The sequence below is a fragment of the Saccostrea cucullata genome, unplaced genomic scaffold (assembly GCF_032062105.1).
Source record: "Saccostrea cucullata isolate Sc308-1 unplaced genomic scaffold, CSIRO_AGI_Scuc_v1 ctg130, whole genome shotgun sequence".
In the NCBI taxonomy this organism is placed as follows: Eukaryota; Metazoa; Mollusca; class Bivalvia; order Ostreida; family Ostreidae; genus Saccostrea; species Saccostrea cuccullata.
In genome coordinates, this window is record NW_026939106.1 from 811,572 (window position 1) to 839,161 (window position 27,590).

The 27,590-nt window shown below is 31.5% G+C and overlaps 1 protein-coding gene across 1 annotated transcript; it reads right to left on the reverse strand.

The window, feature by feature from the left end:
- Nucleotides 1-32: 32 nt before the first annotated feature.
- LOC134252237 (neuronal growth regulator 1-like) lies at nucleotides 33-27,590 on the reverse strand. Its single transcript, XM_062734661.1, has 9 exons — nucleotides 27,295-27,590; nucleotides 10,956-11,011; nucleotides 5,834-5,967; nucleotides 4,439-4,643; nucleotides 3,953-4,093; nucleotides 2,346-2,474; nucleotides 1,599-1,892; nucleotides 742-915; nucleotides 33-287 (listed from the first exon to the last, which is right to left on the reverse strand). Exons 2-9 carry the CDS (start codon nucleotides 10,990-10,992, stop codon nucleotides 181-183), a joined length of 1,221 nt encoding a protein of 406 aa, XP_062590645.1. The 5' UTR covers nucleotides 10,993-11,011; nucleotides 27,295-27,590; the 3' UTR covers nucleotides 33-180.

Consider the following 27,590-nt stretch of genomic DNA (forward strand, 5'->3'; position numbering starts at 1 on the left):
TCAAAGCATCAGTCGAAACAAAATAACAGACATTTACAATTTAAAACAAGTTTATTAAAATACTTATTTACAGTATATACAGAAACCCTCAATTTTATCACACATGATGAATTGTCAAAAATGATTAACACATGATAAATATGAAATGTCAACGTCCGCTCGTTTTCTTGATGAAATTTGCTAACAGCTAGATGAAATCATCTGACATATTAGAACTAGAACAATTAAAAATAAACATTCAAAAATATGGAACATCGCATCTGCTTCTGATGAACTATTTGAGGAATCTGAAATAAACAAGTATTTATTAATTAAAGCCAAGCAGGAGTCAATCCATAACTGCAAATTTATATAAATTTTCATTATATACAGACGAAAAATTAAGATTACGAACAGTTAGTGATTTACAAAAAATCAATTAACAAAGCAAATCTATAGAGAGGGCGTAAAACACGGACCCCTGAAAATTCCAGAGGTGGGATCAGGTGCCTAGGAGGAGTAAACATCCCCTGTTGCCGGGTCACAAATATACCGCATTTAGCCCTATGTATAATTCATAGATACGGTACATTCTGTCGTGAAATTCAGCATAAAAACAAGGGCTTAATAACTAATATGAAGCAAGTCTCATTTCTCAAGCTATGTAACTGACAAGTTCATTAAAGCGACAATAAAATTAACGAAATGCCATCACATGACAATGGTAAAAAATGTACAGTATATTTAAATTTGAACACCAACCGTGTACTATTCCATATGGTTTTGAATTTGGGGATTTAACAAGGATCTGTTCTCCAGGAGAAGGCGCTGACTTCTGATGACTGGTGGAACTCGAGCTAAAGTCGAATATTATCGTCTTTGAATCACTTTTGTCATCTTTGGCTGCCTTTGGTGAAACTTGAATACCATTTATTGCTAGCAAAAAAAAAAAAAAAAAAAAAAAAAAAAAAAGAGACTAAATTAAAAAAGAAGCGCTGATATTCTTTTAAAAATATATTTGATTGAAAGAAATGAGGAATGTTTATACTAGTAGCAGTGATATATTTCTTTATATATATTTCTCGAAAAAGATTTCTTTTTTCGTAGACTGGCAATATTTTGAAGGAAGAAAGCATTGTTGGGATAAGGATAATATATTTAGTAAGAAAAAATTAGATTGTTTTGAGAAAGCCATATTTTCTTAATGCCTTTATGTAACAATGATATTTTTTAAAAATACATTTCATATGTTTCTCTCAAAATGAATGTCATTTAAATGATTTTGCAGTTCATATGAACACTCTGAATTTCTATAACTTTAAAAAAAAAACACATGACATTTTGGCATTTAAAATTAAAGTCTACTGCATGTTAACAAATAAAGATATTTTAAGAATTATATCCTTCTTTGTGGCAATGAAATATCTATAAAGAAAGTTGTTTCATGTTCCTCTCACTTTTCATCAATATTTCTGTCCGGACAAGTTATGATGCCATAATTTCAACAGGCACAATGATAAGATCTTAGAGTCTCTAAATAGAAGTTCAGACAAATAAAAATCCACAGAGGAAATGAATGAAAAAGTAACATTCCTTCTATTTTTAGCTTTAAAACTTACGAAAGAGTTGCATTCTTTCTAGATCTCTTCCGAGAATATTACTGGCTTCGCAAACGTACTCTCCAAAATCATTCCACGTTAGATTCTGGATTCGGAGAAGAAGAATAGTGGTGTAAATATCCTTTTCATAAATCTCTGACGTTATTCTGTGGAAGCTGTTGGCTGTGAAAACGTCTTCTCCCTTTCTCCAGTTTACTATAGCTTGAGGCGATGCTGATATTTCACACTGTAATATAGTTTCCTTCCCAAGGTCTTGCTTTTGTTTTTTATTCAATACTTGCACTTCTGGTTGAACTGGAAAAAGAAATGATGATTCTAAAATTTAAAGTAATATTGATTTCAGTACATCTAAGAACGCTTTCCCTTGTTTTTGTAATAAAGCACTTCATTTCCTATCATAAATTGCATTAAGTATTTATTATAAATTATATTTTGTACTTTTCATAACTATCGCAAATTTAAATGTAAACACATGTATACGTTTGACTCGTCATAGCAAGCATCGCACTGCCTTTAATTTGTGATACCGAAATATCCAGTTGTATACAATGTAGTTATATTTCACTTTCCTTGAAATTTCTTTTTTTTCAGAAAAAAATATGGGTACCGTGATTATCAAAATTAGATCATAGACGAATCAACCTGTAACACCCTTAACCCTAGTCCTGACAAACTCTTAAGAAATAAGAGAGAATACTATAGTATAAAAAAATCGTGATTATTTCCTTAAATGTAAAAAATACATACAATGTACGTTGACAGAAAACACTTTAGAGACTGCTGGTCCTATTCCGTTAAACGCTTCGCATTCATACGCCCCACTGCAGTAACGTGTGATGTTGTGTATCATTAAGAATGCACCTTGTTGACTTATTGCTGAAAAAAGTTAAAAATTATAATTTATCGGAGCATTTTATTGTAATACAAGTTTCAAGTTTCTTTATTTCTTTAAGCCAACTGGCTCATCAGAGAAGTTATGCATACATGGTCATAATAAAAAAAATATACAGAGAGAGTGAACGTTAAAAACACATACATGAAAAAACTACTAGGCCCCTATACATCAATTTTATTTTGTCTTAACATTGTTGCAGCATTCAAAAATTTGCCCAAAATTAAGGTCAAGATCTAGTAAATGAAAGGTGCCTACAGATTTATCAAACCTGAGAAATAAAATCCTTTATTGATGCTTTACAACTTTAGTTTGGTCAAATAAGGTGTTTCGGGGCATAATTTATAGGTAACAAGATGAAAAACTGTATTTTAAACTGTCATTTTCAATGAAAAATTAAGAAAACTAGTCATGAATATGGGAGTTTTTTTCGTATTCGGCAAAGGAAATGTATCCAGATTGCCTACAGTCTCTCAGAAAACGGAAATTAGTATGTTCATGGCCTCTTCTTTAAATCAATATAAAATCTAATGTAGGTATCCGGTTTACTTTTCATATGATTTCAAATTGAATGACATGAAAATACCCTATGTTCTACATAATTCTGCTAAAGCCGTAAAGTACGGGAAAAAGAAAGTTGAAATTGATTATGACGTCATAATGGATCTAGCACCCAAAAATTTGTCTCTCAAGTTATTTACTAGATCTTGACCTTAAGAGATCTTTACTATTATTGGGACTTAACAGCTGAATTAATTATAAGACATTTGGCTTAGTATAATAATACTTTTTCAAAGATTCTTTTCTTATATCAATATACAATGGGCATTTCAAAATAAAATGAAATTCGTCTTCTACATCATGGAGATTACATCATATACATAATCTATTAAGCTTAGGTATGTTATGGTGTCGACCTGTTTTAATATTCAACGTGTGATTCGATAACCTAAATTTTATTAATAGTAATGCATTTTTGACACGTATTTGAAACTCATTACTATTGAAAGCCAAGTTACCAAAGAGGGTTTTTGTCGAGAGAGAAAGAGTTCATTAAATATTGAAAATCTCATTGGTAATGAGCCAGAGTTTCAATACAATTGCACTATGATTTATTACTATATGATTTTTAAAAACATTTTGATGAACATTTTTATTCTATAAACGTGACTTTCTTCAGAAAGACGATAAAAAGGGTTAAGTAAAAACAATTTGCTCATCTTAAAGCATAACCCTAAAGCAAAGGGATTTGTGAAGAACATAAGAAAAAAAATATCAGTTTAATTTATTTTAATTCGAAAACCACTTCTTTTCAAAACATATTCTTAGCAATTATTCATCGTATTGTTTTGTTTTTTTTTTGGAAAAAAGTTTATTAACAAGATGTTCGATAGAGTTATTCGCCTTGTTACACTGAACTTTGATTTATAATGTAAAGAAAGGGAGAGAAAGAGAGATGTACCTTCTTTCTCTGAGATAGATTTTCTATACCACGTGATTGTTGGTTCTGGATACCCAGTGGCATTACAAGTGAGGTTAGCGGTTGCTCCTTCCTTTAAAATCTGGTGAGTATTACGTGTTTTTTCATAAATCTGTGGTTCTACTGCAAAAGCCCATACATATATGAAAAAACATAACAAATACGTTCAATATCTACTTTATCTATTAGAAGATGATGTATTTTTATTCCCAATGTCGAAGAAGAGTCAATTATACCATGCTAAATTTTAGTTTATTCGATCTTATTTGCCTTTGATCTTTAAATTTTTTTAACTTTTCTCTTTTTCTTCTTATATCGTTTTTTTATATCGTATTTTTCATTTGTATTTTATACTTAACTTATATACAATATAAATTTTTGAATCACAATGAAATTCAAGTGGTGAGATGAGTTGCCTATTACTCTTCTCTTTATCTTTAATTGATGAGCCTATACCGGTCTTCTTACCATATACTTCTAAATGAATTTTTTTCATGCTCATTGGCTTTGTATTGAGTGAACAGGTGTATGTTCCTCTATCATAAAACTGCAATTCACGTATATGAAGGTTCCAATCTGGCACACGAGGGCGTTCGATTGACATTCGTGTATCGTCTATTATGCGTCTATCACCAATGGCTATAAGGACTTCCCTTGGACTCATCCATGTTATCTGGAATTTTTCATGCATATATTGATCATCTGACATTTTAAAATCTGTAAAATTCATAATACACAAAGCAATAAAAACGAATAAAATGCAGAATCATTTAGTTACCAGTAACACTTGATTTAACCGATGTTTAATCTTTCCAGTATTATTTTTATTATTTAAAAATTTAAAAAAGATTTTGAACTCTTTAATCTTTCAAAAACGATAAATTTAAAGTTAGAATTTTAACAATTCTGCGAATGAATTTACTTTAAATTATTGGAAAAAATAATCAATTAAACAAAAAAAAATAACATAAAAAAATTCTTAAATAAAGAGCAATATTTGTGGCCAAAGGTGAGGATTTTTACCGTAATAATCCATAAAACACCCTTAATAGAATTCAATGGTTTATATTTACATAAGAATGTAACATTAAATAACCCTAAGTAATATAATCTTTAGAGTTTAAAGTAAATTTAAAATAAAATTTATCAGCACTTCAATTCTTTAATTTTGTTACAAGAGCCCTTTTCTTAAAAACGTAATAAAATGCAATGGTTTTTCCTGCTTTTCATGTCTTTGGAAGAGAGTTTTTTATTCTGATGTATAAGTCAAACTCCATTTTGAGGAAATGACCCCTTTAGCTCCGAGGATATTTGAAAAACATGGGATTGTCAGGGATCACTTTCCTAACATTAAAATATAGATTTTCACCAGAAAACATTTGCTTGTCTTTAGAACTAACTCAGAGATACCGAAAATCAGATTCTATCAGCATCTTTAAAAAGTTTATCTCTAATTGTCGTTTTGCTGAGCAGAATACCCATAGTACGTTTTAAAAATCCCATCCCTAAATTTATGTCGTTTTGCTGAACAGACTATCTGAAAAAACTTTTAAAAAGTTCATTCCTAAATGTCGTTTTAAATGAAAAGAATACCCAAAAGAACACTTTTGCAAGCCCATCCTTAAATGTCATTTTGCTGAAAAGAATACCTGAAGAACACTTTAAAAAGACCATTCCTAAATGTCGTTTTACTGATCAGAATACCTAAAGAACATTTTAAAAAGTCCATCCCTACAGTGCAAAATTCTTCTTTCTAAACATACTATCTAAAAGAATCCATTAAAAGTGCATCCCTAAATCTAATATTGCTGAACAGACCTTCCCTTGATATTATCTGCCCATTCCTCTGTTTATAATTGTTACCTCTCTTTTGGAGTCTGCATCCGTAAGGTCGGCAGTACACGGCAAAATGGCTGTTGTTCCAGCTATTCCACTGATGTTTTCTGGTGTTGAATCAAACAGTATAGGAGAAGCATTCGATGCAGAATATCCAAAAGCTGAAAGAATTCATTTCGTTAACTGAATTTTACATAAAATTGAAGACATATTAAAATATTTCTGTACACATCTTTTCTATGGAAACTCATGGAACCTCCAGTCATTAATAAATATTGAAATATTGAAATTCAAATAACTGTTGATCTTGATTTCTTTCCTTTTTTGGCTAAATAATTTGGCCTTTGATCTACAAAGATGTGTTTGCTGAAATGTTTGATAATTTTTAATGTTTTTATATAATTATTATTTCAATTTCATTTTAGGGGAACTTAATTGAAATTAATCCCACAAATCAACCATATACTTAAAGTCATGTAGTAGCGGATTCTACTAAATATTCCATCAAGCTCTTTCAGTACTCTTCACCAAAATATTAAAAGCAATGAAGGAGAAACTTCAGGAGTACTGAACAACAATACAAAAATCAAGAAGGAGTGGTGTTAATCACATATGAATCCTTAAAATCTCAAAGGAACTCTTAGAAAATTTGAAACCACAATTTTAAGAAAGTCAATAGTATTAAAATGAACACATTTTGAACTCTTTATATCACCATTCGTCTCAACAAACTTAAAAACCAGAGTCTTTACTTCACAGAAAACTGCATTAAAAAGGAACTTCTTTATTTGCATACTTTGTCATTGTTAATCTGAAGTGGTGATTTAGATTAGATTTCATGTACCTATTAAAGAAAGACTCTGATGACAAACTGGCCGCTAAAATGATAAAACATACAAAATTGACAGAAAAAAGCTCAAAGTTCTTGAAGGTCGTCTGTATATAAACCAGTAAAATATTATTTTTAAAAAACGATAGTTTACCCATTATCTTATTTGTATACATATGTAGTGATGTGTATTTTTTTATGATCAAACTGATACCTACTTAATTAATTATGTAGGATCTCTCCCAATCAATAGACCAAAACACGATACAAAAAAGTTTGCTGTGGGATTTGGATTAATTGTCCCTATAAATTTTACTAGATTATATTCGTCGTAATGACACATTAAGAGACCAGTATAACTTTACATCAATAAAGAGATTGGGCTTCTCAGTAGAGATTTAGATGAGTTTATGTGTGTGTGTTCTGAAGCCTGAATCAAGCAAAAAGCAAAAGTTCTATACAAAACACATTCATACAAACATGCATATGGGCTCAAACCATAAGTTTGGAAACTAAAGCAAGACGTATTGTTAAAGCTAGTACTCACAACGGTACATTTTTCAAGTCCCTTGTTGAGACAGTTTCTTTGTTATTAAACAGAAAACAAGAAAAGATTTCGACTGTACCTAAGTTTATGATTAGGGACAAGCAAGGCCGGTTAGGTACAGCCCAGAGATAGTAAAAAGAACTATCAAAAGTTTATCAAAGCTTTACACTATTTGGCTTCATTGAAGCAGAGTTTTGTAAAGAGGGCTCAACAGCAGAAAACAAGTCCAAAGACAGTTTACCAGACAAGTTCTGCGGAAGTAAGTTCTCATCGATTTTAAGAGATGTTGCGTACATGTAACTTGGATGAACTTCCTGTGTTGTTAACTTTTATCGAAAGCTTTCTTGTTTATATGGACATACTTGGGACAAATCGAAGTTCCCTCAAGTGTTAAAAAATATTTAAAGAGGTCCTGTTAGCTTATTTGCTTGTTTTATCTTGGCATATGATAATACTGAGGTACAGTATGATGCTGCAGATCATAGGAATTTAGATGTATAAGTCGAATGTCAAAAGTCAGTTTGTATGCTGACTCTTCCATGGCACCTGATCCCACCTCTGATATTTGGAGGTCCATGTTTGCTCTGCTCCTGTTTTGTATTGTTTTGTTATGACGTTTCATCTTGAATACTGTTTGTTATCTCCATTTGTTTCATCTTTCGAAACGTGAAAAAAGACAGATTGTCCCAAAAATATTCAAGATCGAAAGAGAATAAAGATCTAAGCACAGTCGATGTTTGGTAAAATCATATATGCATCAGCCAAAACCCTACAAGTTCAACCCAATATGGGGTTTAGATATACCATTTTTATTCATAACGCCAACGTTCGTAGATCAGCAAAAATTTGGTTGTTCATGAGGACGTAATTTCTTCATAAATTCGAACGATTCTAGAAATTAATAATAACAAAATAATTGTTAGTGGGAATGCTAATTCATGGATTAAGATGACCCAAGAAATTTACAAACATTGGTCTCCCACCAACGATGATGATTTCACAGTAACTGAAGATACACAAACTGTATTTCCCATTAAAGTTTTTGATTTGTTATTTGACAACAGCAGGTTAAGACGAGCAATACAATGCTGTCACACTCAGGTTGGATGAAAGATGACATATATGTGAAACTAACATCATTAACATAATCATAATTGAACATCAAACCAGCTTTATACATAAATATAAACAAGTATTCCACTTGTGTTATTGATGAATGAAAGTAAATTCAAAGATAATCAAATATCTGGAGATAGAAATACCGAGAAGTTAGAATGAAATCCAAGTAACCTTTCCAATTATGGGTAAAATCATTCATACTGATGTTGTAAAACTGACAGGAAATGGTACACAAAAGACTATCGCAAAAGACTGTGAAATTACCATTACAAAACGAGAATAGATGGAGGGTAGTGAACATCATAGAGAATGACGACCTCTTTAACATACAGATGTTATATGACAAAAAAAAAACCAATTCTCAAACTTCTCTTCAAAAACAGTTTGTTTGTCCAACACTTTTAAACAACGAACATTGAAGTAAGGCCTCTTGAACCAGAACTGTAAAATTTTGAGGAAGTAGACAAATCAGAATGGAACTTATATATGTAAATTACAAATTATTCTCCACATACTCTGGAATCATCGTTATTAGTGGGAGACCAATCTTTGTGGATTTCTCTGAGTACCTTTGTCCAGGAATTTACTTCCGCATGAACAACTATTATGTCAATAAATTTATGCATTCAATTGTCTGAATATACGAGTTATCCTCAAAATAATATTCCTACAAATCAACAAAATTTTGCTTACCAACAAACATTGACCCTCACGAATTAAAACGATTGCTAAGTAGACCATAAACAAGGCAATAACTGATATGTAATAAAAGAAAATATATCAGCAAATCTGGCGGCAAGTACAGGAGTTGTTCGCTGAATGTTTAGGAGTTAGGAAGAAATGAATTCCTTGTTCAATATCATCCTCTAAAAAAACTCAAGGAACTCAGTATTAAAAAAAGCATAAAATTGCTAGATTGCACTGCAAGCGAGCATTTCTAGCATATGGTTAACTTTACAAGCATCCAGCCTAGGCGCCATACAACGATCGACCGGTCGGCTGGGGATGCTCACTCCTTCATGGCACCTGATCCCATCTCTGATAATTTGGAGGTCCATGTTAGCTCTGCTCCAATTTTGTATTTCTAATGGACTTTTGAGCTTGAATATTGTTTGTTATCTCCATATATTTCACCGTACTTAAGCCAGAAAATGCTTTCGACTCATTAATTTTCTGACTGTACCATCGCTGAAACAAAGTGAATTAAAAATTCATACTTATTTTAGGATGGCGGGGCCAGGTACCAAGATTAGGAATCAGTTTAAGCTTCAGAATCAGAATTTACCGATTGTTTTAAAGTTTTAATTTAAATACAAAACCACTAACAAGTGAAATGCTATTGATAAATTGATTAATTGAGTTCCAAAATGATGACTTGTGCTTTGGACTCCTTCATGAAGGTACATGTTAGTTCTGAAATTTTCAGTATATTCTGAATTATGTATAAAATGCCTTATGTGTCAATTTTTACACCGTAAAAACAAGATATTTTTGCGTATTTAAACTTTATTCTAAATGTTTAAAAACAAAAACAATTTGTCTTTGAAAATAGTATGCCAGATTACATGGAACACTGCATACCAATGATGGCGGATGTAACAATAGCAGAATCAGCATTAAGAACATAAGCACACGTACCTGACCTACTGATAAATTTTCAAGATATTCCTAAGTTAAGATTATAGTTTCATTAAATGTCTGTAGACAAAAAATTTAGCATGCATTACCTATGGTTTTGAAAGATATCAATTACTAGTAATGTAAATTCTTGTGTAATCCAAAGAAAAATATACAAAAATTACTTAACATATATTCTAGATGTTTTATTTTATCCAAACTTGGTATATAGAAGAAGTTTACAACAGCTTATATGGACAATAAAATGTAGCACACAGTTCCACTAAGTATTGGAAGTCTTCAACTTCCGGAAAAAGACAACAAAGTTCAAACTGCGTTGCGTATGTCCTAAAAACTAAGTTACAAATTTAATATAGAGAACAAGTTCTGGAGAATGTAGCTTTACTAATTATAATGGAAGAAAACGTATTGCTCATGGACTTTAATTATGTTTTGTGTATTATTTTAATATGCAAAATTACGTACATGTATCTTTATGCCTCGTAAATCAAAACCAAGATTTTTCGTATCACAGTTAGATACAGCAGGAAGAATAATTAAATAGATTAAATCTTTTTAAGCTACTATTTTAGCATCATTTATCAAAATTAAAAACCCATCTAAAGAGAATTACTTGACTTTAAACTGCAGAATTGGATAACTTTCTTTTTTACAAGCTTGTTCCATTTTTTGAAATTATGAAATCAAAAATATTTCAAGTGTTAATTTGTTAAAGATTTAGTTTGAATGTCTTGCCTTGATAACTTTGTGATGTGACGGATTAGGTGCAATCCCTGGTTAATGTCGATTTTTATATAAATGTAGAACTGGCGAGGTGTCTTTCAAAGCTTTGGCGCAATTTCTGATTTTCTCATGAATTTTACATTAATTGATGTTTGCCTGGTTCTCATGCAATAATTCAATAAATATGGGTAAAAAATAAATATTTTTCTTCAGATCCGGCAAGTTACATGCTTACCGGTATACTCAGTATACAATGGGTTATAAACATATTGTCTAAATCTTGCCTAACTTACCAAAAAGAAAAGGTATAAGAATTGCTTCCCTTGTCATTACTTGTCCCTCAGGCTATCTGAAATTATAAGAAAATATATCAAATGACATGAATTTAAAAAATAGAGCCAATTTAGATGCAATGTTTATTATGTTTGTTTATAGTAAAGATGCTCGATTTTTTCTTTTACATTTCTTGAAAAATCCCTTTAAAGGAAGGAATCCTATCATTTGAGTAAGAGTGATTTCAGAGAGCTTAAGGGGGCCGACTATAGTTTCCATTGCGCAATACTTCGCGCATCATAGCAAAATAAAGCGTATAATACTGTTTTAATGCACCTTTTTTCACTTGATTAATAAAATTAAACAAAATTAAGAAATTACAGGTTCAAAAATTTAAAAACAATTTTATATAACTGAATTTTTAACAAATTTTGTAGGTTGACGTCGTTTCAGTGTGTTTTTGACGTTATGATAAGCTGAAGCTCTTAAAGAAAGTGGTAATAAAAATGTTACCAAATAAAAAGTATTAAACGTATACGTACGCTCTTGAAATTTAAAACATAGAAATTTGAGAATTTCTCCATTATTCTTATATTTTTTCATATAATACCCTTGTGCCCGTCATATATTGTAGTACTCTATAAAAACAGGAAAATTTGTTAATTTTTGGCTTTTTGAGATGGCCCCTCTGATAACAAGGCGGTAGAATTCTGTGTTTCTTACACATAATGTGCAATATAGTATTACTCATCATATATTATAGTTTAGACAAAAAGTCTATTGTAGTATTTGTATAATTTGCTTTAAAGTGCTAAAATTGACATTTTCCTATATAATCCTATAATAAATGTACCAATATTTTGAGATGGTCCCTTAAAATACCTGGATGGTAGATTTCGCCCAAACTTTGCATGCACACTAAAGTTAATGGATGTTATATATGGTATAAAAATGGAGAGTTTTGCTATTGTAGTTTTCACACAATAAAACCATAGTCGGCCCCCTTAAAACACAAATAAGGACAAAGAGAGGGGTCTTTGCAGACCAGATTTTCGTTGAAATTCTCATGGGAACTGACTGAACTCCTTTGCCTAGGCATTCTTATGAAGAGAATATATTAAAATCTTCTACATGAAATGTACCGGTATCTCTTTGTGGATACAATAAACATTGTGATAAGTCGATACTTTTGACAATAATACGATCATTAAGTATTTTGAAATGCACCTGATACCTCTCACCTCTTCTTTGTTTTAGACAGTCACACATGATTTAGCATATACATTGATGGACAACTGACAACTACTTTTCATGAATAACGTGTTGAGTTTAATTTTTCAATCGTCAACTTCCCGTATTAACATCATGAGTATCACCTCCTTAAGGTCTTTCAGTCTTTCTGTTCATTTGAAAAGATAGATCATGTTCTTTACAAGAGTAATATCTAAACTGAGTGACAGGCTACAAACAAATAAATTAATTTTACAGGGATATAAAAAATGTAGAGTTAATATTACAGGGTGTTAATTAATAATGTCGTTTAAAGTCATCAGTTCGCTCATTCTGTTTTGTTTTAAATCGATTTCTTTGCAAATGCAACCCCCTTCAAATGTCGATAAACTATTTTCAATATTTACTCTTAGGATATCAAATCTATGATTTTAAGAATTTAAGAAATCCATTTACCAAAAACGTTCAGGGAAAGATTGATTGGTCACTAGGATAGGAGAAACTGACTTCTTCATGTCACCTCCTTTGGTGTTTCCAATAGAAAAGTAGAGAGGAATTATGAAATTCTCTACATAGGAAAAATTTGATTAGCCCTGATCGTAACAAGGTGAATTAAAAAATGATTGATTGATTGTATATTGCTTAACGTCCCTCTCGAGAATTTTTCGCTCAAATGGAGAAGCCTAATTTAAAAAGGAAGAATTCCAAAAGATATAACAATTGTGCATGGACGAATGAAAGGTTTGCAAGTATAACAGCAAAAACAGCCCTGTATACAGGAACTAAAATAATCAAACGTATACCGTATAGCGGGTTTTCTTGGCGGGTGTAAAATTTGGCGTTTTGTCTGCTCAAAGGTATGCCGATAATTTTGGCGTAATTTATTTTGATGACACAAGGTTTCAGCTCTTTGCAGATGGACACTAAGAAGAGTACTGACTATTTTAGCGATTAAAATTTTAGTGGACTATCACAAAACGCCAAAATAAGCCAAAATTAGCACCCCGCTAAAATAACCCGCTATACGGTATTTTATTTGTATACATTTATTAATTCATTGCATCAAATGAAGAAAAAGGATTTTCAATAAATGCTCTTGCCCAAAAATCCCTTAGAAAAGAGGAACAAAAGACTCTCTGAACGTCTAAATTGCATTACTGGTCAATGAAACAATTGAAAATGCCAACGTTCCTCTCTTCAAAATGAAATGTATCTCTCGCATCTACAGTTAAAGCTAAGAATGTCATACTTTTATCTCCCGTTATTACACCCTATCGTATTGTGTAATGATATCAGAGTGAATTATTGAGGATTAATGGAATGATCTTGCCCAGAATCGCGTAATGCAGGGAATGGGGTCGTTACTTTCTTGATCTATCATCTTTGATGATCACATTATAAGAAATACGTAAGAAAATGGTAAATTTATCATACATTGATGTTTTATCTTATGTGTACCTATTATACTCTTAAATTATTTCCACTTTTTGCAATTGAAAATATATCACAGCTTGCTGAAAGCACAGTTGCAGATATTTTAGATGTTCATAGGGTTGAAGAGTAAGGACCCATTATCTTGTCAACAACAAATATTATATTACCATTGGTTTATCATGCCGAATCCCATTTATGGACATCGACCCAATGCTTATTAACTTAGCAATGAAGAGTGTTTCAGCTTTCACGGCGACCTTCCCCATCTCCTCGGTAATGTTTTAACGCTAAACGAGTTGCGCGATGTGTTCTTTTCGTGTGACATTTTTCCAATTATACAAGAGCCCGACGTTAACATCTGTGAATTTGATGACTAATAAGTCCCAGAGCTGTCAAGATAGGAAAATAATAGAGCCGAGGAGCTTCGTTTATCTCCTGTATATTGTTCTGACGATATGTTAGCAATAAAAAACTAAAACACATAAATGGAGACAAACAGTGAAGCATATAGCAAGTTTACTTAGAAATATGCGTACGTATGTTTCGCTGATGTCAATTCTTCAAAATTAACCAGAAGATAACAATGTTTATTTCTAGGAACAATGTTTACTAAAGAAATGAGTATCATCTTTAAACAATCTTCTGAATATAAGTATCTAAATCATGACCAAGTGGTAACCTATTTTCTCTCAAAATCTTTACTAAAAAGTAAGACATCATTGATGATGAACTTCTGTTAAATAAAGATACGGATTGCAACGTTATCAAATCCAAAAAATGCCAGAGGTGAGGGCATTGTAGACGACCATAGATACCAAACCGTATCTACATTCCAATCTTTACATTCGCAGTGTTTTTCTGCAAAGCTAACTGTGAAATTGACTTGAAAACCATTTTCGTGTATACTCACGCGTAGAAATATACACGGAAAAACGTGTGTTAACGTGACGTCACAATAAGTCTATAGCAACGTTAGTAAATGATAGCGCACTTCATGAAATATGCCTACGTGACAAGTCTGTGTGATTCACACACTAATAACACACAAAACTTTAAAAAAAATCTTAAATATATACATGTTTTTGAAATTATACCTTATTACTCTTACTGACATTATTTTTGTGACTGACTTGTAAAAGTGATTATTTTGTGAACTGTGAATAACTTGAATCCGTTATACACGACAACCATTCACGACGTCAACGTAAAATATGAATATAATTGTGGGATGAACTATATTTATATAATGAAAAGAATGATATACGAATACGAAGAGTTTTATAAAAGTTTTTAGACCTTTGTATGAGATATGCGTTTGTCATCTTTGCAATTTGATTGAGAGTATCCAGTTTACGCCCTTAAAAAGAAAAAAAACAGGATGCAAAGATACTAGTAGATGAAAAACCTCGTAGCTTGTTCAAACAGTAAATCTATATTTTATTGTTTAAAAAATTAAGAGGGACAATCATCCTGTTTTTCGTTTTAAAGGCCTAAACTTTATACTCCCAATTAAACTTTTTTAAAAATGCAAAGATGACAAACGCTAAGTCTACCCAAAGGCCTAGTTTAAGTAATTTCGGGTAACAAAAAATGCTAAAAGAGCAAACATCAAACATGGGATCAGGTGCCATGAAGCTCCCCTGTCGATATGTCACGCCATCCAGGAGCCCCTTTCATGATAGGGTAAACGAAGTAATAAGCTAAACTCAAGCATCTGCACAATTTTTCTTCTATCAAGAAATTGAGCCTGAAAACCCAAATGGGTGTTCGACAATTGATTCAACGGACAGATAACCTGTTGAGACTGTGGATGAAGTGGGTAAAACTACAGCACAGCATCCAGGTGCCAGCCAACGATGTAATGCATTCGGATAAAAGACATAGATCACCATTTTTTTGAGAAAGGTTGAGACATCTGGCTGGAAAGTTAAGGACACCAAAGAAAGATTGAGACTTGTTTTGAATGAATAGATGAATTCATGTATACGAGAAATACTAAAAATAATGAGAAGGTTAACAAGAAAACGATCGACAAAGGGTTATAGCAAGTTTAAAAGTCAATAAATCTTATCTCATTTGTTGACTATTAGGCAGCAAAAGGTCAGGAATTTTCACAGCTAGAAAAAAGGAAGTTGAACAATATCTAAAGAATATTCATAAAGTCAAAGGAGAAACATCAAAGATTTAGACCGTACGAGACCCTAAATCAACCAAACAAATCAGAACAATTGTTCGATCAATCAGAATCAAAGTTGCAAGTCGTAAGAGAAGGTAACAGGAGGGCTACAGCAGCAGCATTACCGAGATCAAATTAACGAAATCCCGTAAAAGGTTACAAAAAGGTTATCACAGGGTGTATGGAAACATCTAAGAGCTGTTTGGAGAAGGTAATAAGATTATCTCATAATTGAAACCAAGCGCATCTCACTCTAAAGCTGATCTATTTTGGCTAAGAGGATATACTATCAAACAAGAAGATATATACTGCAAGAAAATGGATTGACAGGAGTGTGAATGATGTCATTAAACAATTGAAGAACTGGAAGTAATAGAACAACAAAGACGAAAATGCTTTCCCGGGAAAATACAAGGCACGGATTTATCAACACGGTGTTCTTCAATGAGTTCTATGGCTTCAACTTGTGTACGACGAGCTTTTGACATGGGTGGAACTGATAAAACGACTGATCGGTGGTTTTTGGAGATAATATGCAGTTACTGTACCAAGAGCTTCAACAGCATTGGGTTGTACAGCTAAGCTACATGTGCAATAACCGTTTACTTCAAATTAATGACGAAGAATTTGAGTACACTAATTGTAAACGTTTCCTGATGCTCAAAGACAGCAAAGATACCAAGGATGGAGAACCAAAAGATCAAGATTACAAGGAAGTGTTCAGCCAAGAAGTGGAAGAGGCAGAGTCAATCCTGAAGCACGATGAAATCGCAGCAAAAGGCCAGACAAGGTTTAAGAGTAACATCAACGTAAGATTAGGCAAAGCCTCCGTCATGGAGAAGAAGCATTTGGTACAGGGGGATTGCAAAATGGAGGAGAATGCAAAAAAGACAAAGGTAGTCATCTTGAAGAAGAGAAGTTGGTTCACCTTGGAAGGAGCTTGGCAAAATTTAATTTGGAAGTTTACTGAGCTCCAAAGACTCCAAATCCAGTTCAATTTCCATTTAGGATGTGTTGCTTAAATAATCAATTTGGCAAAAACGGGGGATGATGGACGACCCTTTCTGCTAATTCTTTGGCAGACCAGTCAACCTTCATCATGTCTAGTAGCTCTTACAGATAAAAGATACAAATGGAGATATAACAAGCTTCTATTTGTCCTTTGACGTGCTGGAAAATAAATGAAACATAAGAAGGACAAGGTAGGGCTGCATTTGTAAACTTCATGAGGACTGCTGTGAAGAATCCTTGTGCCAAGGTAGAAAGATACAAAATATGTACCATCGGCGACTGGTATTTGCAAGCAGATTAAAATGGTTCTAAGCAGTCCTGTAGAAGACAGCCACAAATCAGAATCCCGATATTGTGATTTAGTCTCCCTCATCTCGACTGGTTATTCTGTGATGGCAGAGCAGAAATAAAAACACCGGTAGAAATCAAGGAAAAATGAAGATCTGTATGCAGATGGTTAACAGAGAGGCTGGACAGTATGGTATCTTCCAGTGGAAGTTGAACGTGAATTTGGAGTTTCATTGTCCATACGAAAGCAAAAAATATATACTAGTATTGAAATATTAATAAGGGACAAGATGGCAGTAAAAAGGTTGAAGTCATCAAGTCTAAAACTATATATCTTGAGGTCACCAAGTTGAGAACTATATCCTATATCTTTACAGAAATTCTTACAAAAATCCACTGATTATCGGGTTGACAGAGTGTATTTAGAATTATTTTCTCAAATCAATCAAATTAAAACATGCGACTTCTTTACACTTTGTACAACCATTTTTAAAAATAAATATAAATCAAAGACAAGGATTTCTAAAACAACTGTTTTTCTTAAAAAATGGAATTAAGAAATTTTCCATATGGTTTTAATGTATAAAATAATACATCTATTAATATCAAAAATAAGATTTTGCTATAAACCAATTACATTTTATACGCAAGTACTCTGAAGTTAATATTCGAAGGATTCTGTAGTTCTTAATTAACAACAATGTCTATAATCTTTGCAGACCTGTTTTCAAACCATGCGCTGAAAATTTAATTCAGATTCAACCTAAACGTATTCTAAAGTTAATATTCAAAAGACACCAAAGGGGATACCGCATCTGTTTAATGCTTAACCTGACAATGCATGTTAACTGCTAAATAACATCTAAACTTTATGACAAAAAATGCCTTCAGCTCTCCATCGTCAATTTCACTTAAACATGTAGTTTTTCCCACAATTATTTGTATATGGTGTTAACACCTTCCGTTTGATTCGGCACATAAGAGCATGATATAAGTACAATAAATTTTCTAAACGAAACAGGATACTGTAAATAAGTTGATATCACAGGGTTTTTTTCCCCCTCAACAATTTTGTTTAAAGTCAACATTTTGCCAATTCTTTGGTCCTCATAATCTCCTCTCTGCAAAGACATACTATCGGTCTAACGTTTTTTAGCTGACAAGTTTCATTCTAAATGTAAATGCATTGTTTTTCCCCTGAATATTGACTACAGAACCTCCGTGGACAGGGGATGCAACCCCTACTAGGCATCTAAAGGTGTTTGCGTTCTTTATAAACTTTGTATAAACTTTATATTACTTTTGAGTTAGATTTTATTCTGACGGTCACTGTTTAACTACATGTACTTCAAAATTATGAAAGAACACTGCAATCACACCTGATACATCAAAGACTACCATATTGTAACTTTCTACTCCTCTATCAACTTTACCAAGTTTTAATTGGACTCTTTAGTTCATAGGAAAGACAATTCCCTTTATTTAAGGTATGTGACAACGCACTTTGAAATTTTTTTCAAAGTGCGTTACAATTGGGATAATATCAACGCACTTTGATCTTCTTTTCAAAGTGTGTCAAATTTGGGACAGCTAAATGCTTTTTTTAAATTTTTGTCAAAGCGTGCGTTAAAAGTGTTTTTTAACATGGAGACACTTAACGCACTTTTTCAAATTAAATTTTGATTTTAGTAATAAACAGCATTTTCCCCTTATATTTCTTTCGAAAAACAATGAATTGATCTATCCTTATCGAGAAATAGTAAAAGACAGGTAGAAGGACCCTTAACCAATTTCTTTATCTTTCCTAACCCCAAATATATGTATCTATATTTATCTCCATAAATATAAGTTAACACAAACTAATGAAAAAATTGAAATGAGATTTGCTTTAAAAAATTATAATAATAGAGCACCCTTTTGTTCTATAGAAGAGAGGCTCTGGAGCCATATCGCTGTTCTAACAATAGCCAACTGACTAATATAAACTTTGGCCAAAGTAGTTATATATTCTTATACAAATCAAAATTACAAATATGAAATGCATAAATATTTTTTTCATACAACTTGAGACTAATCTATTAAAATAACTGTAAAATAAAGGCCATCATCTTGCACAGGAATAAGAAAAAATTCATACTTCTAAAAACTTATCAAATAACTATAAAAAGACCGTTACGTTGTGTTAGAAAATTATTTTTAATCATGGACTCTATTTTGTCGCATTTTCCGTACTCCTAAGGGTCATATATAAAACGTCTATATCTCAGATCCTGTAGTGACGTCATCAACAAAAAGTTATTCAACCAGGTTCAAATAATTTTTAATCATATCTAAAATTTGCTAGAACATTGACTACTTTGAGTCATGCGCATTTTTTTAAAAGTGCGTTTAAATGGTCGATATTAACGCACTTTGAAATTCAAAAAAAAAATTTTCAAAATGCGTTAACTTGGTCCCAGATTTAACGCACTTTGATTTTTTTTTAAGTGCGTAATTTTTAAAAGTGCGCTGTAAGAAAGGTAGCATTTAAAGGAATGTGTTCTTCATCTGAAAGTCAAATCTTGTCAAAAATATTCTGAAGTTCCTGTAAATCGCTTTTTATTTGCATGAACTTTATTTTATTTTTTTTTATTATTTTTGCTGATAATAATTATACATCCACAAAAGGTGAATTATTGAGATGATATACAATAGCATATAAAATGTGTGGTTTCCGTTCTCTCATGATTTCATATATCTTTCTTGCTATTAGATGGGGCTAAAATATAGATATTTAAAGTATTCACTCACTGTCAATTGAGGTCTGATTGCAATGTCAGTTTGAGTAAATTTCTGCAAGATTGATTCTGTAAAGGGTATTTACTCTATATCAAAAGGAGGCATTCCATCACACGTTTGCTTACTCAATTTTTACTTTTAAAACTTGTTCAATAAACAGATTCAAAATTTGTAAGTAGTATTGATACAAGAAAACAACTAACTGAAAAATTATTTTTAAAAAATCATTTGATTCTAAAATGGAGAGGTCAACTCAGTGTAAAATCATAGCAATAAAAATGGACAGGAAATCCGAGGTAGTCAATTTTCTCACTGGTACGAAGAAAGAGAAGAGTTGTGTATTTTTGGCATGTTTAGTATAAATTCAATGCAAACCTGTATGTTAAAGACGAGTTTTTTTTTTTAATTCTTATGGTTACTATTGCACTACTCCAAAAATGTACACAATTGATGAAGGAACACTGCAATCACATCTTATGCACTAAAGGTTTCCATCCATTCAATAGCTTTTCTCAATTTTATTAATTGGGCTCTTCGTTCGCAAGAAACGACAATTCCTTTTATCTACAGTAGCGCTCAAAGAGCAGTATGCATTGGAATGTGTGCTTAATTTGAAAATCAAATTTTGTGCGCAATGTTCGAAATTTTCCTGCAACTTTCTTTTTCTTTGCGAAGACTTTATTTTCGCGCCTGATACTCGCAAGTATTAGTATTATTAAGATTATGTACAAAAAGTATGATGTATGGTAAGAAAATCTGAAAATAATTACGTTCTTTGATAAAAAAAAATTCAAAGTGCGTTTACATTGGGACAAAATCAAAGCACTTTAAAAAGGTGCATAAAGTCTGTGATAAAATCAAACGCATTTTGAAATGCGTTAAGAGTGAAAAATAAACATTATTTTTAGCATGGGGACACTTAACGCAATTGAAAAAAATATGTAAAGAATAACAATAAAAGTTCTTCAAATATATCAAATAGTTGTAAAATAAACACCGTAATATTGTGTCGGAATAAACATATTTTCAAACTTTCAATATTTATCTAATAGCTTTATAAAAGAGCACCATATTGCGCGGAAATATTATTTTTAATTAGCATACAATCTTGAACCCCAATTTGTCGCATTTCTCATATCCCCAAGAGTCATACTAAAACCATAAGGAAATTCTAAATATAGCAAAAAGTATAACGAATCCCTTAAAACATTGAATTTGAGATCGGTCTTTGAAAATTGAAACTCCATATATTTTTTTTCAAAGTGCCTTAAGATGGTAGATTTTAACGCATTCTAAAAGTTTTTTTTAAAATACTTTTTTGCGCTAACTTGGTACCAAATTTATTAACGCACTTTGAAAATTGCGTTGTAACAACGGTGATTTACAATATCCATTTTCACTGTCAACTGAGGTCTGCTTGCATTGCCCATCTGTGTAGAACTCTGCAAGATTGATTCTGTAAGGGATATTAACTCTAAATTAAACCGAGCCATTCTGAAAACTCTTAAGCTAACTCATTTTTTTTACTTTTAACATTCATTCATTGAACACCATCAAAGATCGACTATGTTTATTCAATGTACCGGGTATGTTGATTTTTTATTTTTACGAACAAACCTAAATATAAGAAATATTAAAATTCTAAAAGAAAGAAAACATTGAAAAATAATTTGATTTCAAGATAGATTTTTTTTTAGTTGTGGATCACAGTAAAAATATGTATGGACAGGGAGTCCATGACAGCATATTGTCTTTCTGGTAATAGAAAAGAGAAAAGGTGTGTATTTTTGCATTTCTAGTATAGATCAATAATTCAATACTAGCAGTCCTCATGATCTTATATCTTGTAATTTGTCATCTTCAAAATAAATGTTAAAAAATCAGTATGATAAACAGATGCTGGAGATTTTCAATGACAATATTTATCGATGTTTTGAACAATCTATTAGAATTTCCATAAGAACATACTGTGTTCCTTCAATAACCAATTTGTTTGTGTTCTTTGAAACCAGATAAATTAGAATCTGTACTCTTTTTTTCAAAGGGGTCTCTTGTGTGAATTTGTGTGAATTTTCATTCACTCTTTCATTGAAAATATTCTACTTTTTTATAGTCAAAACAAAACACCACAAAATGTGTCATATTTGTTTTTTTTCCCGCATTTTCCTATAAAGAGTTACTTTGATAGCAAATTAACCAATATACTTTGTTAAACGTGGTTACCTCAACTTTTTCGTCTACGTCCATTGTTTATGTAGCAAATATTTCATTATGACATATCCCTGTCTGATTTAATTCACAAATGCATCCAAAAACATTGGACTACTGACAAAAAAGTTGATATGACAGATGTTTATGTAAATATTATATAATAAATGTACGCGTTAAATGTACGATTAAATGGACATGAAATAGATGATCATTGGCTGTTATAAATAAATACTCATGCAAATGGGTTTTGAAAACCGGATTTAACTTGTTCAGTTCAGTTTATTGTGTTAATTGATTGATGAAAAACGACTGATTTTGATTTAACATACAGGAGAAGTAGTTAAGTATAATGACTCTCTGCGTTTTCTTGGTTAGGAATATGGGCTTTATCATTACTACATAGATGGACAATCGTTTGAAAAAAAAAATCGCTTGATTTTGAGAAACAGATATGAAAAAAGAAATGCCGACAGGATGCCGTTTAATTTTTTAGTCAAAATACCTTTCACTATATAACAATGGTTGACAACAGCATTCAAAATAACTAATCATGCTCTTCTTTATTTCATTGTATGATTGTTTTATTTGTGTTTGCTTTTTTGTATTTTTTTCAAATTGATACTTTTGATTTAAAATTCCTTATTGAGTTTTCATATATGAGCAGTAGTACATGCATCCCAAGAATAATTTTATGAATAAAACAGTAGAGGTACCGCAACTCAATCTTTGGATTCATATCATAATTATATTTTATAGAAATAATGGACATAAACATCTGCATCTAATCAACCAAGCCCAAAATTTTAAATATCTGAACTTTCTAAAAAATAAAAATTGCTTTTATTTATATTCTACCCATTTGAAGTGTGTGCTACTTATAACCTAAAGCTATATTGAATATACATGGCTAAATGCCTCTTGGTTTCAAAGATTGTCGGAATATGTGAAAATTAGATTACATTCAAATAATATTTCCCACTTTTCAATATTTTATGAAGAATGACTCGTCTAATGCTATCGATGTTACTGAATTAGATAATTTACAAGTTTTCAGATTTTTTGCCACTATATGGCGGTCAAGGATTCCATGAGTTGAAAAGTTAGAGCAATGAATACGATATCACATGTATACATCTACATGCTATTGCCCGTCTGAAAAGTGATTCCATTTGTGATATCACTCAGATTCATGTTTACACATACATGTACGTGATAATTCAAAATGATGTCTATTTTTGAAGAGTGAAAATGCACCTTTTATGAATAATTTTTAGTATTTTGAAAACATGTTATTAGCAATTCCATTTGTTTGGTTGTTAGTACGGGAATTGATGTTTCTCGAAAAAGTAACACACTGAAAACTCAATATTATTCAATAAGAGACTATGCCTTGAAATATATCACGAAATATTTCCGCATTTTTAAAACAAACTCTTGCTCATCATAGGAGAAAGATCATCACGTTTTCAGTTTACTTTTAAAAAAAATCAAGACCATGTATTTTTGCTGCATAAATGCAGGTAGTAGGAAATATTTCTCTTTTATAATATTGAAAAGATTCAAAACTGATCAGTAGATAGAAGATAGTAATAATATGCACAGACTTAAGAATACCACAGGAGCGATTAGTAGAACTAAAACATAATATAGTAGTACAAATGTATCGAACTGTTCTCTGACATATCAATCAATCGGTTGATCACTTTGTAAGCAGTTATGTACACGAATATATATCTCTAGTTTATCAAGCCAACATATTTCTTAAACTTTTTGACTAGACATTAGTTTTATAAATGTCCACATGCATTTTATTGTGTCAAAAATTTTGTTTCACTCTTATTCACGAGTAACGTAATCATGTAGCATAACCGTTGTTTGTTAGGTTTGTTAGAAACTCTCATTTTGGTTGACCCTTATTTTTTTTTTACATGTAAATATAAAAAAAAAGTCATTGTTGATCATTTTCTTCACCAAGGACCACCATTTTGTCCTTTATTTACAAACCTTTCTAACATACTACCAATATTTATCATTGCCTATGACCTCATTGTGTTTAATTTTTTATTCATATTATGAACGGTCTGTTCAGATCGTTACCTTTTAATTTATTATATTATACTTTCATGTATATTAGTTGAATCTGATTGGTCGAGAAACATTTGTTAAAAGACACTTTTACCCGCTGAAAAATGAAGCCACGCCCTTCAGCGTAGCAACAGTCAACATTGCTTTGCAACGGGTGATATTTCCAAAAAATAGCGATTGCGCAGAATTTATGCGCGCACGGTTCACTGTTATATGTATTTGTATAAAACATTCAGTATAATATAATAAATATTGCATGTAGTTGAGTGTAACATTGGAAATTTTCACCCCTCGAAAACAATGGTCAACCTGCCTTGGTTGACAATGGTTTTCTTGGGGTGAAAATTTTCTGTTTTACACTCAACTACATGCAATATTTATATAATATTAATATGGTAATAAAAATGACGGTTAATGTATCGCGTGACCTTGACCATTGATGATAACTACGTAAGAAGACATACTGTAGAATCATATTGCACTTTAATTAACTGTGGCTCAACTGTTGTGGAATTCGCTGGTTCTCCACATCCACGAATTAACATCCTCCACAAATTAATAAACTATAGTAAGAAAGTCATGTTTCCTTTAGTAGATAAAAGAGAAAACACAAATAAAGCATGTCCTCACGAATAATTTTCGTAAGTCTGCATAAATGGATAAGTATTTTTAAATGGGGTTATTTCACATTCCCAAAAAATGGATAGATATGGTTAAATGTCGCTTCTATAGTTTATTTTGATGATATATTTACATTTAATCAAGTTCAGATCTAGACGTTTCAGAGAAAAGGTCCCTCTACATTCATCTATTTATTATAAGGGGTTTGTCATCCATGGACTCCATAACACAATCGATGTTCTTTCCTCACTTGTCGGAAAGGTCCGAGAAGTTGCAATTGTAATTCTTCTCTTTTCAAACATAGGTAAAGCAGGAGAACAATTGCAGTTTACCTCATCTTAAACTTTTCGTTAATCAGGGATACTAGATTTGTTTAAAAACTGGAAGGTTATCAATTATTTTATCGCTAGTTGGCGTTCAAGGATTCCATGAGTAAAAAAGCTACAACAATTATATGATAACACAAATTATATGATATTGCCCATCCAAAAGGAGATAAAATTTCTCATACTATCTTTTTCAAAACTTAAATTCTCACAGTTTCAAAAAGATAGTGTCGCATGTTCTGATGTACCTATTCTGATATCACCCATATTCGTGCTAACTCATTCTTGATAATTCTTTAAAAAAACTGACATTTTAAAAAAAAATTTGTATGCACCTTTTTGAAAACTCATTTTTTATAATCGTGTATAATCATGCATGAATTCAAGGCTCGTAGGCAACTACATGAAGAAGCAACAAAGACCACGAGAGGCTCTGGCTCGACTTATTAAACAAAAATATGTCCACATTATTCTGACAAAACCTGTTTTATATTAGAGACCGGGAATTGTTTGTTGTTTATTTTTAACATTCAGCCATATACATTTAAGGCTTCACAATTACTTATGTACGTAGGAAATATTTTTCATTTATACATTATAGAAAAGATTGAAAAGTGACCAGTAAAACTGTTGTGAGTTCTGGAAAGAAGCAACAGGCACAAAAAGAGAGAGAACAGTGAGTTTAAACATAAACATAATATACAAATGTATGGAACTGTTCTCTTGCAAATCAATAAATCAGTTGATCTCTTTGTTTGTAATTATTTACAAGAGTATTTCGAGTTTATTAAGCCAAAACTCTAAGAATTTTTGACAAGACAAAAGGTTTTTTTTTCTGTCTGCATGTGTCTGGTTGTGTCAACTATAACTATATTATTTATTATTGGTAACCTACCAAAAAGCATAATCGTGGGTGTGTAAGAAACTTTCATTGGGGCCCTTGTTTATTTCGTACGCAAATATAAAAAAAAGTTTTTTGGGATAATTTTTTTGATTAATTTGGATAATTCTATTTTTCTCCATCAAAGACAGAAAAACAACGATTTTTCTTAACTTCCAACTACAGAGTCTGTTATTGGAAGTGGGAAAAGAGTTGACATTGGAATTGAATTCTTCAATGGTTAAATGAAGCAGCTTATTTGAATAGTCTTTGCATAGGGTTTATATTGAAATATCAGTTTTGTTATTGGTTTGTTTGACTTCTTAATCAAATCTAGAAATATTTTAACATTATCTTTAGATATTTCATAATCCTGGGGCCAGATCGACACCTTTTAGCTTAACACAAAATATCACAGATGTCTGACGGTGATGATATCATGTGCTCTTGATCATTGATCACTTATGAACTTAGTAAAGATACATATTTGTTTAGGATGATCTAAAATGTGATTACTGAGTAATTTATCAAATCGTTATATAATTTTATTCAATGAAGTTTAGTTTCAGACTCTGTAGAGGTCCTCCGCACATTTCTTTTTAGTGAAAAGAGCCTGCCGTGTAATACATTTGAAGATTTATTTTGTCTGGCTCAAGAAGTTTCGATTGAAATTTATAGGTAAAGCAGGATGAGGAATCGCAGACTACCATGTACATAGTTACATGTAATTTTCAGTTTTCAATTAATATATATTCATCTAGTAAATATACATCGTTTCACATGAGGACATGCTCTCATGCCAACTTTATATTTTTTTCTATTTCGAAAAAGATCTCTGATAAATATAGAGAAAATACAAAATTGATGATGGTTAATCTATCAGCATTATTCGGTCCCCAATTTTACAGAATATCAATATAGCTAAGTGACAACAGTCTTTGTGCGATTGTTACGCATTTTAAGCATTTCTACATAAAATGAATAAAAAATATTTAAATATCAGAAATACAAAAGATGTATTCGCTCAGTGAAAAAAAATACTTATGAGAAATATATCCAATTAAGAAAGTGATAAGAAGTAGAAAAAAGTGACCGATGTTCATGCCCCATAACGCAAAAATGGTCCAATATTCTTCCGAAGGGAAGATATTACAAAGAATATTCGAAACATATTACTTTTTTTTTTAATTTTATTTCCGAAAACCTAAATTAAATAAGCTATTGGTACCATAAGGTTTAAAAATTGTGGCCAATATATATGTCTACTGCTATTTATTCATAATAATATATATATTTTATTGCCCAAAATATATACTTACATATCTGATCAATGTATCGGTTAATGTGTTCCTGAGAGTCCTGAATAAAATCAGCAATCGGATGCCAGGCCTCGAAAGTTTTATTTTATGTCAAACACGTGTTTGACAAATCTGCCACTGTTTTAAACACTTGGCAGTCAGATAACAAGAACTCATCCATGTGGTTTCCTCAGCTCTCAAAATCGATTTAAAGGGGCGTGAGATGTCTTATTGGATAATACATATTCTGAACTTCAAGCGGCGTAAGCATTCCTCTTGAAAACAGACGAAAATCAGTGATAGTTAATCGATATAAA